This window comes from Streptopelia decaocto, assembly GCF_964273445.1.
Source record: "Streptopelia decaocto genome assembly, chromosome: 1".
Taxonomy (NCBI): Eukaryota; Metazoa; Chordata; class Aves; order Columbiformes; family Columbidae; genus Streptopelia; species Streptopelia decaocto.
In genome coordinates this window covers 145,381,010-145,398,235 of record NC_138663.1, presented here as the reverse complement: position 1 = coordinate 145,398,235, position 17,226 = coordinate 145,381,010, and the positions used below count along the sequence as shown (strand labels likewise).

General features: G+C 41.6%; 1 protein-coding gene across 1 annotated transcript; it reads right to left on the bottom strand.

Annotated features, from left to right (window-relative positions):
* Positions 1-883: 883 nt before the first annotated feature.
* Positions 884-15,802, bottom strand: IL1R2 (interleukin 1 receptor type 2). Its single transcript, XM_082043542.1, has 9 exons — positions 15,712-15,802; positions 13,892-14,022; positions 13,535-13,793; positions 11,202-11,376; positions 9,587-9,761; positions 8,891-8,956; positions 7,505-7,640; positions 4,989-5,134; positions 884-3,300 (listed from the first exon to the last, which is right to left on the bottom strand). The coding sequence occupies exons 1-9, from the start codon at positions 15,735-15,737 to the stop codon at positions 3,173-3,175; spliced, it is 1,242 nt and encodes a 413-aa protein (XP_081899668.1). The 5' UTR covers positions 15,738-15,802; the 3' UTR covers positions 884-3,172.
* Positions 15,803-17,226: the final 1,424 nt, after the last annotated feature.

Here is a 17,226-nt window from a genome sequence, read left to right as displayed (position 1 = left end):
GGTGACTCACGCCAAGACCATGGGACACCCATCCCTTCTCATCTGTAGATGTTCCTCTGAAGTTGTTGCAGATAGATGAGTTCTCTGGCAAATACTATAAACCCAGAGCCCCAGGAACAAGGTAGCCTAGTCCTCCTGACATCATTAATTTTTTGAGTAGAAACATTGTGCTGCAGAGCCCTGAATTCTTGATGTGAAGTGGCATTCCCTGATATTGTATTTCTTTTCAGGTCCAATCATAAACCAGTACAAGCCTTCTGTTGCAGTTTGCCTTGAGATTTAGACATTTTCTCCTCAAAGTACACTGAGACTAATGACTCAACTTCCCAGAATGAACCTACCCAAAGGACAGTGACAACTGGAGTTCTCCGATTTTAACAGAAAAAAAAGAGACAAAATTTTGCCTTTGGGCAGTTGAATAAGACAGATCTCACTGCCTGGGGACCACATGCTAAATTCACATCCCCATGGTGACAGTCTGTGTTAATCTACGTTTCCAGAAGTCCCCCTACAGAAGTCAGTGGAGGGACCTAATACTTCAACAGCAGGTGGCCAGAGAGAGAAAGATCACCCCATATCACCTGTCCAGAGTGAGCCCAAGCACTCGGCGGACTGTGGAGCAAGGACAACTATGAAAGTGCTGACAGTCAGAAGAGGAGCTTGGTCCATCAGGATTTAGTCTCCTTTGCTTGTGCCCAGGCACAGCCACAGGACAAGAGCAGAAGGAGCTGAAGGACAAAGCCCATCCCACAGCCCCACAGAGCAGGGGCCATCGCAACCCCAGCCCTTCCACAGCAGAGCACTGGAAAAATCACACCTCTCCATGAAAGAGCTGCCACCCCCATCTCACATCTTCCTTCCCATGCAACTCACACACCAGCCCTTTGTTTCATTTTTTATTTTTTTTCAATTTTTCACATAACATTTTCAAAAACAATATAGACCATGTTATCCTTGTTCATAACAATACAAATCAATGTAAACCATGTAAACTATGGAGATCACTTCGTTTCTTTACATTCCCCTTGTATTCAAGATGCCACTGAGTATGTAACAGCTGTTCTCTGCATGCCCAATTTTTATCTCACATTCACATTGATTTCTCCTTCTCTAGTTTGGAGGAGGATCTGAGGTATTTAACTTTCTTATGGCACTAACACTCCATATACCAAAAGCTCCACTTCTTTTCCACTACTTAGTGAAATCCACCTGATCCTACAGCTAGATGCGTTATCATGCTGCTCTTGGAGGATACAGGTGGATGGGAAGAACAAATCACATTTTGAAAGTTTACACTTATTGGCAAACTTGATTTGTTCTCTAGTTGCAGATTAGCAATTGCTTGAAAAAAATGAGCATTCCTGATGTACCTAAAACACTTTTCGTGTTTGTTCCAGTAATGGTCAGCTCATCTGTAGTTCTTTTTCCCTTCAAAAGAGAGATATCCAAGTGGAATGACTGTTTTCCACACTTGCAGCCACCTTTTTCCCCATATGCCCATAAAATATATGTATTCTTTATCATTATATTTAAATCCTGCATTTGGAAACAGGGAAAATTTGGCTTAAATCTCATAAAATGTGAAGGTTCTTGCTAATAGATTGAAGAGTTTCTTAATTCAAGCTACATCCTAGTGTTTAAAATCCTTCCAAATATTTATTGGGCTAAACTCAGAACTGGCTCTAAGTAGTGGCAGAAAAGAATTAGATTATGGCCTCTCCCAAAAGGATGAGAGTTGTTCATTTCTCTAGCTTGTGAGACCACAAGCAGTTCTAACATTCTTATTTTGTAATTTGTTTCTTTGGAACCAACTTTTTGCCTGATTATATTTTTCCCTACAGAGTCTGACAAACCTCTGGGCTGACTACGCCAAAAAAAAGCTTTATCTTTGGTATCTGTGGGAGGTGTCAGCTATGGGTCTGTAGCAATCTAGACCTTAAGGCTAGAACTCTTCCTCTCCCATACAGATGAAGATAATACACATCATACATGATGGAACTATTTCTTGGCTATCAGAAGATATCTCTTGGTTATCTCTTGGAAAAGGAAGTAACCAAGTCATTCTACTCAGTCTGATCCTCAAAGTACAACATCATCACAGATTTATTGCTCCCTTATGATTTATCCCAAGACTGGAATCCAGTTAGATTAACCTAACTGGGCAGTGTTTTGCATCATGAGTAATCGATGTGCATACTTCCCTCTAAAGGACACAAGGTTCCTGAAGCTGCATCAGCTATAAACTGGTGCAGACTCATTTTTTACGGGAATCAATGCCAGACTTTTATACCCATATCAGTGAGGAGAATAAGGCCAGTCATGAAACAGAGGCATAGAAGGGCAAGACTGTACATTATTACTGGTGATCTGTACAATCACTTCCAGGAATAAAACTTTGTATTAGTCAAATTACTCTCAAAATACTGAAACACCCCTTAAAATTATTTTCTTGGCAAAGATAATAACATATTACAGCCGCCTATGAATCTCTAACTATGAGATACTGGTAGATAAGACAGAAATGAATTCACAAGTGTACAATTATCTGTTACGCTGATGCATTTATCTCTGGGGAAGGGATATTCTGAGACAGTCCATTTAAGCAAAGAATATTCCAAATGGTGAAAAAATTTAGATTTTCTGTGGAAACGTTCATAGACATACAGTTGCCATGACAATCTATTTTTCTCTTGAAAAGGGAAAAACACAGCTGGCTTTAGACTGAAGTGAAATAAAATTAGTTTGAATGCTCAAGAAAACTGCATGGAATAGTCTTTCTGTTGCAAGATTTCTTAGCTTCTGCTTTTAGGTTTTACAGATTTTCTTTACCATTTTTTTTTTAAATAAGACTATCAGAATTAGAAAGGACAGGAGCACCTCCCTTTCCCTACCCTTCCCATATCCAGGGCAGGTTCTTGGTAGGCTGTGTTCCCAAATGCTATAGACTGCACCCTAGCTGCAAAATAATAGAAGCAGGTTCCCTGCATCTAGGCAGCATAAAAATGCAAATTTATAACTCAATCAGATCAAGGAAGATTTAGACAAGAGTAAAAGAGCTGATATGTCAATCTGCTGGAAAAGCATATCCATCTGAAAAGTCTCCCTGTGCCTCACGTGGAATGTAGCCAGGATGATTTTTTGTTCTTTTGGTGGCTGAATAATGAAGCAGATTTTAAACCTTTGCTATTGTGTATCCTTTATCAGTTCTCCGCTTCCAGCACTTGTGCACGCATATCCCCCCCAGGATCACACAGGCCAGTGCCATGGGAATCGTTGCAATGTACCAGGACAAGCCAACAGCTGGAAAAGTAAAGAAATGAAATATTTTGAGAAAAAAAACTCCCAGGAACACAGTTCTCCAAGTTCAAGTAGGAAGAGGAGAAATCATAATAAAAAGGATGTCTGCAAGTTAACCTTACAGCAGGTTGATCACTTGTGAAAGGAAGAGGCCTATTGATTGAACACTCTGGGAAATGGGTTTATGAAGATAAAAATCACAGAAAAATGTTGGTTGGAAAAGACCCTCAGGGTCGTCGAGTCCACTATTAACCTCACACTGTCACTAAACCATGGCCCTAAGAACGTGATCTATGCATCTTTTAAACACTTCCAGGGATGGTGACTCAACCACTTCCCTGGGCAGCCTGTTCCAATTACTGATAGCCCTTTCTGGGAAAAAAAATTTCCTAATACCTAATCTAAACCTCCCCTGGAACAACTTGAGGCCACTTCTTCTTGTCCTATCACTTGCTACTTGGGAGAAGAGACCAACACACTCCATGCTACGACCTCCTCTCAGGTGGTTGCAGAGAGCGATAGGGTCTCCCCTCAGCCTCCTTTTCTCCAGGCTAAACAGCCCCAGTTCCCTCAGCTGCTCCTCATAAGAACTGGAAAACAATAGGGTGAGAATTTAAATTTCAATCCTTTTGCACACATGACTCTTCACAACGCCTGCTTAGAGCAGCTATGTGCTTTCTGTCTTAATTTGGTGGAAGCACAGATACTCCAAGCAGGAAATGAATGCACTGCATGGAGAGGGAGTTCATAACAGCTAGTCCACCCTCAAGCTCTGTGAATAGTTTTCTTACAGCGAGTGGACTGTAAATTGCTAATGATCCAGCCAAGGCTCTAAGCTTTTTTCCAAAATACAGCTAATTTCCAAGACCAGTGTCCATCCAGACCATTTTGGATTATTCCAGCCTATATTGGTTCATGGATTGCCTCCTCCATATTAATACCTGTGTCACTCATGGAAGACAAGGGCAGCACATCATCCAGCAAATGAGTACAAATCCCTCATCATAGGATGCTGGAGTGAATCATGAGTTATAACTCATAATGAAGACTGTAAATGTACATGTGCCTTTCGAAGACAGTGTGAGCAAGCTTTGGTGATTCATGAAGATCATGAAAAGAAACAATTAGTATTGCTTCACATTGTTTTTACAGCTGGTTCTTGGCCAATGGTCCATCACAACGCAACATTAATTGCACTGAGCTTAGGGCTTCTCTTCCCATTACTAGGAGCCAAAATAACAACACCCATTATAATTTACTCCTCTTATTATTTTGGTGGCAGTCTGTGCATGAGGAGAAGGAACACTGTGATCTTTATTCTGCTATTGTCTTTTTTTTTTCCTAGTTGTTGAGGAACTGGGGAGATCTGGCCCTGCTGCACTCAATGGGAGCTTGCCAGTAGCCTCCCTGGAGCCATTATTTCACAAAGTGTATCAAAGTTTGAGTCCTATCCAAAGGGCAGATACACTAGCACATATCCTCATTCCTGCAGACAATGGCAGTGAGTGACCTACAGAAAGAATATTTTGTGAAGAGACTGTTCCAAAGTCTACAGGTGAAAGAGACAAGCAATTTTTCCTCAGGCAATAATTCATCCCAGTACTAGTTCTGACAGTATAAAAGGCTTGGATGATAATTTAGCATTACAATAATAATAACAATTATCCCAAATAAACACTCAAACTAGTTACCTTCCTGCTTGACCCTTGTTGGCAATACTTGGTAGCCATATCTGTTCTGGGCCAGACATGTAAAATCTGTGTAAAAATCCACTTCTTTGACAGAATCAAAAATCAGTGGCACTTCAATGAAGTTTTCACCATTTTCTACAATTTCTCTGGAATAAAAAGAAAAAATTAACGTTAAGTCCTTTTATAAGCTTTTCTCTGTTTGGTGTGTTCATTCTGACAGCACATTGCAAGCAAATGCATTGGATATTTGCTCATTTCTGATCTAGTCCCTCAGCATTAGAGGACACCTGTGTCTTCCAGCCCAATTGTGCCAACTATTTGAGTTTCAGCAGTCAGTACCCATCCTGCACTTGTTGAATCTTCCAGGAAAAAAAGAAAATCTGTATTTGTCTTGCAAAAATAAAGAAATGGGAGGAAAGAAAGGCAAGCAGATTTCTGTGTATCTTAGAGCTCTCTACACGGCACCATGGAAGGACCTAATTCCTTCTCTCTGACCACATTCATTTCTGAGATTAATTCTTACTATCAGCTGAAAGAGGACATATGGAGAACATAACCCTGCAAATGCTCACTCAGCAAACTGAACCATTATCCTGTCTATCAAGCGTCCAAAACCAAGACCTCAATACAAGAAACTGTCTAGGAGGTTTCCAGTTTATTTCAAGCTGATTGTTTTCTCAGTCCAACTATTTAAAAGTGGTTTTCTAGCTGCAGGCAAAAATCTCTTGATATCTTTTAGTCATTGCTGGAGAAGTTGTCCAGCTGCTCTTTCATGACCTGTTCATGAGTGCGCTATGCCCTGCGGCCACAAAGTTCCCTGGGCACTCCTCCCGGGGCTGCACCACAGGAAGGCAGCAACATGGCAGTGGGTACTTTGCCAGAGATTTCTGCAGGGAATTTGTTTTCCTGGTGGCATTTGACCTGTTTTGACTTGCTGACATTCTGAGGGCTTCCAGCAGAACTGGGGTGTCTCACGCACCATCCATGGACTCCACGTAAGCCCCAGCTGGTGTTGTCCCTCTCCTTGTGCAATTGTATAATAATATATAACAGTAACAATGATAGTGATAGTAATAATAGAAATAATTTTTAAATTCTAAGTAAGAAGGTGCATGTGCTGCCCTAATCTATAGCCTGCAGAGACTACAGGCACAGTACGTTTGATGGCTCCTGACTACAGGTTTAACGCACAGTCACTTGCCCATATAAACAACATCATATATTAATGGTCTCATTCATGCTGTGGGGAATGTGAAAACACAGCTGAGTTACCATGTTACCTCTGGCTGCAGCTGTGCAGTAAACTAAACATGGCCAGGTTGTTCTCTGGCACTGATGGCCACAAATGGCCAAAACCAGCTCACATCTATAACTGCTAAACACTCTTATCCCTCAAAATAGGGATGCTATATCCCCAAACTCTGTTGGGAGTGGTCCCTGCCCCATGCTAAATCTTAATTGATAGCCAGGAGCTTTTTGGGAAGGTGTTAGCTGGAGAATGACCAGTCTAACCATTAACAGAAGAGGCAATGGCATCCCAGAGCCTGGGAACCTTCCCAGCTCTGTCCACTGGTACAGGCAGAGCCACCATTTCCCAGGTGAGGGTGATGACCTCTGTGGACACTTTCAGCTTCATGAAATGAGAGGTAAAACATGCCAACTTCGACCTCACTGAAGATACCTCAGTCAGTAGGTTTACCTCACATTTGCAAAGCGCTAGAAGTGTGCCTGCACACAGTGAGTTAGCGCCGCTCAGGTGACATGTGACAGAAACATAAAGCACATAATTTCCCTCCTTTCCTAGCAGGAAAACCCCTGAGGCACACAGCTATGAGGCAGCTGAGAGAAGGCTCTGCAAGATGGGGAGAGACAGTGGAACAGGGCAAGAGGATGTAGCACATCCTGCTTCTGCCTCCCATCAGCATCCCTCCCAGTGCTTCCCTGGCGCCAGCTCTGGCACTCAGCTCTGGCATCTCTGTGAGTCAGTTTAACTCCCTAATGTGGAAAAGAACAACCCTAAGGGAAAAAAACAATGTTATTAAGAAAACAAAACAAAATGAAAATGATGACAACAACAACAACAACTGGGTAGTTTTCTGTTGTCTGAGTGTGTTCAGAGAACCTCATGAATGTCAGAGAGAGGATGTTGCTTTTTTGCTGGCATGGTGCAAGAAGAAAGACAAGAGAAATACTAGAAAGGGTAAAGTCCCATTGCTTTCCACTGCAGTCAGCTCTTACATCAGCTCAGCTGCCCATGAAAATGTGCTTCAATTTAAGCCTCAAAGTTGGGTCATTTGCAGCATACCATGATGAAAAGAAGAGATAAAGAATTGATTTTACCCTGCCTGGGTTGAATTTTGGTTTTGCTTGCCTGCCTGTTTTTTTCTCCACTCTCCCCCTCACTTCATATCTGTCCATATCCCATTTCATTACCTGGCACACAGCTGCACAGAAAACCCCAGTCACACTGCAGATTAAATCAACAAGCACAAGGAAACACTTTGAGCCAGACTTACTGTCGTTCTCCCTCGGTAACTCTGCTTTGCTTGTAAACCACATTGACAGCAGTGTCATTTGCCAGCCATTCCACATCAGTGTGCATGTGGCTGCTCAGGCCAACAAACACTTTGCATGGGAGAGTCATCTTGGAGCCTGTTGGTAAAAGAAAGATTAAAAAGAAAATTGGCTACATATGAGAACTACTCATTCCCTTGGTGAAAACCAACATCTCCAGAGGTAGATCAAGTTCCTACACATGTCAACCACCTCTACATTCAAAACTGAAATTAAGCCTCAGATTGCTTTTGATCCCCTGCTCCTTGGCAGCAAGGCCCTTCAGTTTGTCAGTCCTTCTTACTGCTAACTATATTATTTTCCCATTGCAATAGTCAACAACTCTTGCACTAGACACATTCCTCGGGAGGCAAAGTTGTGTTCTTGTGGCCTTGCTGCTTTTGACATACTGCATCCTAAAGGCCATGGTGTGATCTACCACTCTGAAGCAACTACATTAACCAGCAGTGTAGCTTCACTCAGGTGCTGTGGGCAAGGGCATTTAGCTCATGGTGAGACCTCCAAACATAAAGTGAATGTGTAAAAATTCAGAAATTTTATTGTAATTATCATAACTCAGAAATAAGGGTAAAGAGCCTTCAAACTGGTGCATATCTATATTATATGGAAAACACAGGGCTCAATCATGCTCACAATTGTATTATTATATCTGTGAAGATCATAATAACAGGGATATAAAACACTCCACAGAGCTAGATAGGAAAAAAAAAATGACTTGGTAGGCCTATGATGATGGAAAGAAAAGTGACAAGGAAAACTAAGACATTATAGGACACAGCTGTGTGTATAGTACCCAAGTTTAAAAAGCTTAGTGTAAAACACACCTGGCATTTTCTGGGAAGATGAAATGGAATAGAAATTTGTTGTCATAATATAATCTTCAAAGAAAAATTGAGATCCTATCAAGGTCCTTTCTAACTAGCAACAACTGTCTAATTCAAACAGTAAAAAGCAATAAAAATATCTCCTCCAAAAAGAGTTAGATAGCTCATTCAAAGCCACCAGATATCCTAGACCAGTTTGAGGCAATATTGAAAATGAAGAATTCTTACTGAAGGAGGACTCTTAGCAGCTGATATAAGGGTACAAACATGCTTTTCTTGCTTTGTGAGAGGCTAACATCTACAGGATTTCTGTAGCTTCTCCTACATAAGTAATAAAACCTAGTTGTAGACAATAATATGCAAAACTACTCCAGCACTGACCCTCAGCTAATATAATCAAAATCAAAAGAAATAAAACAATTTCTGCCAACAAATTTCACAATAAGAGGACCTGCTTTAATTTTTCTTTGATAAGGTGTTTCCAATAATAACGCTGGGCTTTACCGAGAGCAGCTGATGTTGTCTTCGCTGTTGGATACACAATTATTGGGGTAAATCTCTTTTCTTGCTCTGGAGAGAGAAACAGAACGGAGAGCCAATGCTAGTACAACTGAAAATTTAGTCACTGCCCCAGAAATATAGTCAGAAATGTGCCACTTCAGTCAACATCTTTCATCTGCCAGGAAAGCATTTGTGTCTTAAATCCACTGGCAAAAAGAGACACGCCCGCCCCCTGCTGGCCGCTGTGCGCAGCAGCGCAATACCCGCCTCCCCTTCCCCAGCCCGTCCCTCCCGCCGCCTCTCGTTTCACCCCTTTGCGAAATAGCGGCTTTTCCCCATCCTGAGCGAGTTTAAAATGTTTAATTTTCTAAGCCCTCAGAAGTCATTTGCAGTGACAATTTCTAAACACACGCACACAGAACCCCTCCCGCAAGACATAAATTATTTGGTTTAGCAACCGCAGGCACTTGCAACATTGAGTTCTGCCTCCTGTAAAGCTGCTGCAAGTCTGGCAAAGGGGTGACCCCCAGCCCTGCCGGGGTGCTGTGGGAAAATCTCCAGGGCCAAAGCAAGCATCCACAGCGTCCCGCTTTCCTTGGCAGTGCTGAGAGGCCGAGTATTAGTTCCTCTCCTGAGTTTCATTAACAGAGAAGAGATACTGTCTTAAAGGCTGTAATGTTTTAAGGGGTTGATATTTACCAGCAATCTCCAGATGAATTGTTCTGGTGATTTCATAAATTGCACCTTCATATGGAAATGACGTCTTGCAGGTGTAATAGCCAGCGTCTGTTGGTAGCACGGAAGTTATGATCAGAGAAGAGGAACCCTGCAGATTTACAAATTTTTCATTGTTGTCTTCCAAAGGCAGGGCATCCTGGAGAAAGGACAGAAACTGCTGTTATGGTTCAGATAGGTGTAGTTACACCTTGTGTCACTTCTGGACAAAACTACTTATCCCTGTTTCTCTGTTATTAAAAGTTCACTTGTCACTGGAAATTAGAGCATTTTCACTTTCCCACTAAAAGGCAAGTTCTTCAAATGTGTACCTATCTCTAAAATGCTCTGAGGCACTATATGAAGTGTGAAGAATTGCTATATCCATCTGTCTATAATGTGCATGTTTAGCTTTTTAATAAACTGCTAATTTTAAGATGGAAATAGGCTCTTTCCTGAGTCCTCTTAAGAGTAATCATCTAAGACATTCTTCTAAGACAAAATGATTTTAGTAACCATGAAGGTTTTCACAACACTGTTACTTTCCATACATGACCTCAAAAGAGTAATATTCTAAGGCATTCTTCAAAGACAAATACTAGTAATCATTCAGTTTTTCACAAAACAGTTGCTTACCCTACATGATCACATAGACTGTGATAAATTCCTTCTCTGTATCACTAACATTTTGTTCATGCAAAGGCTGGAGCCCCGCTAGGAGCAATGATGTTCCTTCTCCATGGAGGCAAGCTAGTTCCTTCTGACAGTTGTAACAAGAACCACATTTAGGGGGACAGATTTCTGCTTAGATAAGTGGGTTTTAGCCCGGTTCTAAAGGGAATCCTGAGCAGAGATATTTTGCTGATACAGTACCAGACACGACATAGGCACTGCTGTATGAAGCCAGCCTAGGTAGTGTATCCTATAGTAAGAATGATAGCTGTACAAGGCAGAGCATGTGATCATAGTGGGAGTGTAAATAAAAGCTAAACCAAGGTATTATGAAAATAAAAGAAAAATCCTGTGCTGTCCAGTGCAAGATTGTACAGCTGAGGATGATTAAGTGATGGATATTTGACCTTATAGGCAAAACCAGGCTTGCGTACTTGAAAAGCCATGGCCTGGCAAGTTAGGTAAGAGAATCCTATAAGCATTGTGTGACGAATCTAGTATTTCAAAATGCTGTATTGCAGTTCATTAATGAAAATTACCCCATCTGAACAGCTCACATGGGTGAAGCATCACTGGGAGGTCTTACTTCATGGGATTCACTAGAGGGGCCATAAAAAGAAGCACAGTGCCAAAGAGAAAGGCCTAATCTGAAATGGTAAACCCTAGGATCAGGATAGGTAAACCAGCCTTAAAAAGAGTTACACTGCCTGTGAGAGCATGTAACATGTAAAGCACTTCACCCTTTGCTGAGGCCACCCCAAATAACCTTTCTTAAACCATATACATCTGCGCCAAAATTTCTGCTATATTATGTCATGCTCATTACTTTAATAACATGATGTTCAGGAGAAAGAGAAAGTGGAGATGTACGTGCCTTTACAAACAGGTTGGGATTAGGCTTTGCACAAAGAGGAGGTGAAAGTTCTACCTTGTACCACTTGAGCTCCAGGCTTGTCCTGTTTGGTGTAAAATCCCACAGGTCAGGGCAAACAATCTTCCCAGAGGTGGAAGTGAAGAGGACCTGGAGATAGGCAATCTCCCGAGCAGCTGTTTTCTCCATGACCGTGAGGTGGATGGAGACCTCTGCACAGTAGGAGGAGTTCCTGCAGACAGAGGGGGAAAGGTGAGCACCCACCAGAGATAAGGGGAACTCAAGTGACAACCTTGGCTTTCTCCTGGCTTTGTTTCCCTCCTTAGTAGTTTCTAAGAGGCCAATACTGAGATCATACCAGGAGGGATCCTGGAAAATCACTGGTACTTTGTTTTTGGCACAATCTAAACATGTTGCTGACACATGTCTGCCTTGGAGCTTCAGTCTTTTCTTTTTTTGTACACCAGATTTGTTGTGCACCCTTAGGCTAAGGCATGATATTAATTTTGCAAGGAGAGGGAACATGTTCACCTGAACAGTAGCAGGTACGTCATGAACCCTCCGCCATTTCCTTGAAAGAGGTCTTGATTGTGAAAACCCTAGTGACTGAAACCTCAAAGGATAAAATAAAAAGCTTGAAGCATGTATTAAAAAGCATCTGCAGTTTCTGTTCCATAACCAGTTGGCATTTCTGTAAGTATGCATTATTTTGAATAGAAAATAAGGCATTCCTGCTTTGAAAGTTTTGCAATATTTAACTTTTCTTTCTGAATCCAAGTGATGATAACTTCCAGTCCCAAGGAGTAACAAACTGGGGGAAATAAGTGCTTAAACTATGTCCTTCCCACCCTCTGAAAGCCTGTGTTGGAGATGCCTCCACCCAAGGCAGTTTCTGGAAGCCACAAGGTCAGGGCTGGACTTCCAGGAGACCAACTGGGGACTGTGAGCTGATGGACTCGCAATACTGCTGGGACACTGTGACTGGCAGTCACCTACAGATCAGATGCCTAAATCCATAATACTTGCTCAGCAGAAGCAGAAATTCATGATAATTTCATTCTACCCTCATGTTACAAAGAGTTGAAAAAGATCTGGTGGCTTCCCTGCAGGATAATATGTAAAGCAAATATGATTTATTTGTATTTTATTAATCTTGTAATAATGTTAGTGATGAAGCTATGTGCTTGGCTCTTGTATACTTTTTTCAAACAGATTTCATAGCATTTTACTATAGCTGTCAATAATACTGCTACAGTGTTATAGGTTGAGGAACTGAGGCAGAATAGTCCAGAAAGGGGATTAAAACCACCTTTCAATATCTCAGGTGACTATTCTGTGCTCTAGTATAACTTTGCAACTTCTTTTTATTCTGGCCTCACTATCCAAGTCTTGTTTTCTGCCCCACCACTGCACTTGCTGCTGAGACATGTGGAAAGGCCAACCCAATATGCTGAGCATGATTTATTAACTGGAATTCTGCCTCTCCATCTCTTATGCTGCTGACATGTCACTCATGAGGTGTGCCTTGCCAGCAAGGAAACTGCTCTACACAGGCAACTCCAGGGATGTATAGATATGTTTTCCACTATAGACCCCAGAGCAAAGTGCCAGTTGCCAGGGGTGTGCTGGAGGCTGACTGGAAGAAGGAGCTGGCAGGGGACAAGGACCCAGGATACCTTGTACAGTTCAGGTTCTAATGGGTGTTTTGCCTTCCTAGTCCCCCACAAATCCAGGCCCTGGTACCTCTTTTGAAACTGTACAGCAGACTGTCAGATACTCAGAAAAAGATGACCAAGTCTCAACCCACTGCAGTATCATAAATCTGGTTCTAGTCTCGTAAATGCACATCAAGTCTCACGACAGATCTTCCAGCAAAGCCAAGGCAATCAAAGTATGGTTTAAAATCTGAAGTAGAAGAGAAGTAAACACCAGGGATAAGGAAGAGGGAAGAAGGAAGCCACTCCAAAGCCTTGGTAGATGCTTCATTAGACAATCTGAATTGTAAATAAGGCTATTTGCTTCTCTGGAACTGTAACAGGAGGGTTGCATTCTGCACAATCCCCTGCTTGGAGCATGTCCCCACTCGCCACAGACCTGACTGGCTCATAAATAATCTAGAACAAACTCTCACGTACACTATTTCCTCCTGTGACCATAGCCAGACTGGCAATACAGTGTCACAATTGATTTAGATTTCAGTATATGTATCTATAGGAGACACACAATACATTTAAGAGTTCTGATTTTCCACATTTTTTTCTCTAATGAAGTCATCAAAGAAATTATCTTATTCAGACATGCTCTGAACACAACTGGAGTTCAGAATCAAGCTAATGTATTTTAGACATAGTCGTCTTGTTAGCACACTGGATTTTCTTTTAAATACCCACCTTCTGGTGCAGATATATACTCCGGAGTCTTCTACCATTGCTGGTAAAAACCAGAGTGCATCTCCTTTTGCCCAGATTCTTGGATCTTCATCTCTTCCTGATATCATAGTTTTTGAACCATTTTTATACCATGTGATATTAGGGGTCAAGGCAGAAAAATCCAAGTGTTTGTATTTGGGGGATGGGCATTTCAGAACCACAGGTTCTCCATGCAGTTCATAGTAGTGTTTGAAAAACAGGGTGTGTTCTGAGCAGTTTTCTATATAAATCAAAGATATTTTTACATTATTGTCAGCCAGGTACATTAAAAAGAAAGGAGAGGGAGACAGTAGGGGAAAAAAAAAGTCATGTCCTTACCTGTGCTTTTGACTTGCTGGAGTCTGAAAGCAGAGGTGCCTGCTGTGCACATCACCAAGACAAAGAAGAGCCCACGCATTTTTTCCCAGATAGAATTGTAAGGAGAAGATCGAGGGAAAGTGTCTTGAAATCTACAGGGAAGTTTATTACAAGGTAGAAGATACAATGAAAATACTCATCATTAACTGAAGAGTTAACTACTCTTTTCCTCACTCTGGACCTGGTGAGCTTTGGTTCACTCTTAGTAAGGAGAAAGTCTTCTTCATCCCTGTTTTATTGCGGGCTGGCTTGTGAAACAAGAACATCTGGCTTAGCACAAACACATCACTTCTGTCCCTTTCCTTTCTAACTTCAGGAGATGCAAACAACATACCACAAGATGTTGCTGTCCCCACAACTTTCTAGTGCAACAGCTACAGGTGGACAAATCTAGCACTGCTGATTTTAAAATAAGAGGCAACTGAGGCAGGGATCAGCTGCTTCCACTTAGCTGTAGTGTAGTAGCTTGGGTGAACACAGGAACAAAGATGCAGTAGAATAAACTTTAGCTCCTTATGAAGTCACATCAGGTGTCTCCCAAGGTTGTATGGCCCTCATTAAATCCTGTGTTACTTTGCCTTCCCCACCATGGCTACCAAAGTAGGCCAGCTAGCGTAGACTGGGCTGCAGGCAAACTTCTTGCCATGCCCAAAGTCAAGCTTTCAAAGTTCCCAGCAGTTATTTTTCTTGGGACGAAAGAAACTTTGACTCCAGTAGTATGCACACTCATATCGCTGTTCATGCACAAGTGAGTTTTCAGCACAGACACTATTACCATCTGTGCTAAAAACAAAAGCAAACAAACAAACAAACAAAAACAATGAGGAAAACCCTGAACAACTCATCCTAAAAATCAGACACAGTGACACTGAGGGGAAACAAAACTATCCGCTGCCAGTCATTCATTGTCATCTGTACTGGCCTGCCAAGGGCAAGGCAGCTTCTGCCCACATCACTGAATGCTTTGTGGTCTGCCACGAGGTTTCAACTGCTGCTACTCTGCTGATTATGTGTTATTTCAGTGTACCACAGACAAAAATTCATAATGCATGCTACATATAGGCACCAGTTTATGCTCTAAGGTATTTATGTGCTGTACAGTACACGTATGCATGTGATACATACTAGTTCCATTTTATATACAGAAGTGTAAATTGCATGCATTTAACATTAGCCTGACACTACAGGATGAATATCAAATGACTGGACAATGACTTCAAATTGTATTGAAAAGCAAAAACATATTTCTACCAATATAACACAGTCATATTCATAGGTACTTACCTTCTGGCATCTTCTGTGTATCCCATCATGCTGATATTTATAATGTGGTTTTAATCCAAATTTCTCCTTGTTTAGTAGCTCTGTTTATCTGACATCTGATCATTTTACTATGATAAACTATTTCAAGCTTATTGCCATCTCTACAACACCACAAAGCCAACCGCTTGCTCAACTATACTGTTTCATAACCATGGGTCGTCTCCCCTACCCCTAGATCTGCAAGAGTTTCTAGGGCATTGGCCCCTCTCAGGGCTACACCTGGACAAGGTGCTCATGGCTTTGTCTGCAGCATTGATAAGCCCCACAGTTCACATCTAACACCCTGTAACATGGGAGTTTATCTCTCGTTAGATCCTTTGCTTGATGAAAATACTTGGTTATTTTGTCCAGAGCTTTCTGGTCCCTCTGGTTTAGTTTCTAGCAATCTCCATAAACCCTGTACAATCTGAGGGTTTAAGGGAGGATGTCATTCCCAAATTTCCATCAGATTCACTTACCTGTGGTTCTGCAGTCTTTCAACCATTAGCTTCTAATGAAAAGATATGACTGAAAGTTGCTAGTGAGGACCTTATATAGGTTTTAGCTCAACACATAGCGGAAATTTGTCTCTCATTGCACAATCATATGTGTGTCAGAACCAAACGACATTTTAGACCCACCTTTCTTTCCTTCCTTCCGTACAGTGAGGATGAGAGAAACAGAGACAGAGAGAGAAAAAAAAAAAAAAATGCATTTGGATTTCCCAAAAAAAAAGGGAAATGACTGCTAAATACATGAGTAAATTTCCCTTTTTCTGACGAATGGTAGTTTGCTTACACTCATGTCTTCACATGACTATTTCACTCTCTACCTCAAATAAAAAATTCTCATGGGTAACAAAAGGTGTCCTGCAGCATAGTCAGCAGCTGAATAATGGCAATCTTCACGTTATGTGGTTTAGCAAGTTCCTCATGGACAACATAAATCTTTCGTGATTTCCCAGATCACTTGTGAATCGCTTGATTTCCCTTTCCTTCCATAACATCAGAGTGTCACAGCTTACATTAAGGCTCTCTTTGCAATGGTATATGAAGAATTAACATATACAAGCAGATTATGGCATCCAGGCTCATAAGTAGAAGGGGTAAGAAATGGGTTGTACATTGTGGCAATGTTGGCCTCCGCCTGTTTAGAAAGCAATCATCTAGTGGAGGACTTCAGTCTGGAACTGGACCACATGCCAGTTTTTCCTGTGTCTTGTCCTGACATGTGATGCCTCCTGAAGGAAACCTGAATTTCTTACAGCTTTGTGATCCCTCAGGGAGCAGCTGTCATGCACTGCTTCAGTGCTAGCCCAGGAAGACAGTGTGTGGTGTCCAGCTGACCGGCTGGACCTCAAGTCAGCACACAGGTCCCTGCTAGCAGACCTCAGTAAAATACCATTCCCTCCTTGGCCTTCATAAACCTCAGCTGAGGAGTCCTGGCCTTGAGCACTGGGGTAACAGCCTAAGGCTCAGGCTTTGTGGTACTCTTACTAACCAAATAATGACTGAGGGATAAAAAGAACATAGCTGTTTATCACAGTAAGCATATAAGAACCATTTTTTATCTAACCCTAACATAATGCATTAACTCTTCCTTTAACTAATATCAGTCTCAGTTATACCGGACACAGAATATTGTTTAAGAGGTGAAAAATTATCAGGTTTTGAGACCATGCTGCCATCTACTATGGAGAGAAGAAATTAATAGATGATGACATCTATTAATACAGTGCAATCTTTGAGGATGTGTCATATGCTTGGGTTGCACGTATTTTTTTCTGTAGGCAATATCCACCATATTACATCTATTTCAGTAAATAAACAAAAAGAAAAAAATCACAAAGCCCAATATTTCAATCTGCAATGGTCTTTACAATTTCTATATCCTGATCAACGTAGTCACTGCAATGGTCTCTGCAGCTATCAGCCCCATGCATGGCTGCCCAGTTTTCCTTAAGCAGTCCCATTTTCCATGAACCTGAAAGGCTG

Excerpts from the sequence above, each read along its gene's own strand:
- IL1R2 (XM_082043542.1), bottom strand. The coding sequence starts at position 15,737 with ATGGTTGAAAGACTGCAGAACCACAG. Across the intron at positions 13,794-13,891 it reads CCAGCAAGTCAAAAGCACAG|AAAACTGCTCAGAACACACC; the intron begins GTAAGGACATGA and ends TGATTTATATAG. Across the intron at positions 3,301-4,988 it reads AACAAGGGTCAAGCAGGAAG|CTGTTGGCTTGTCCTGGTAC; the intron begins GTAACTAGTTTG and ends TTACTTTTCCAG.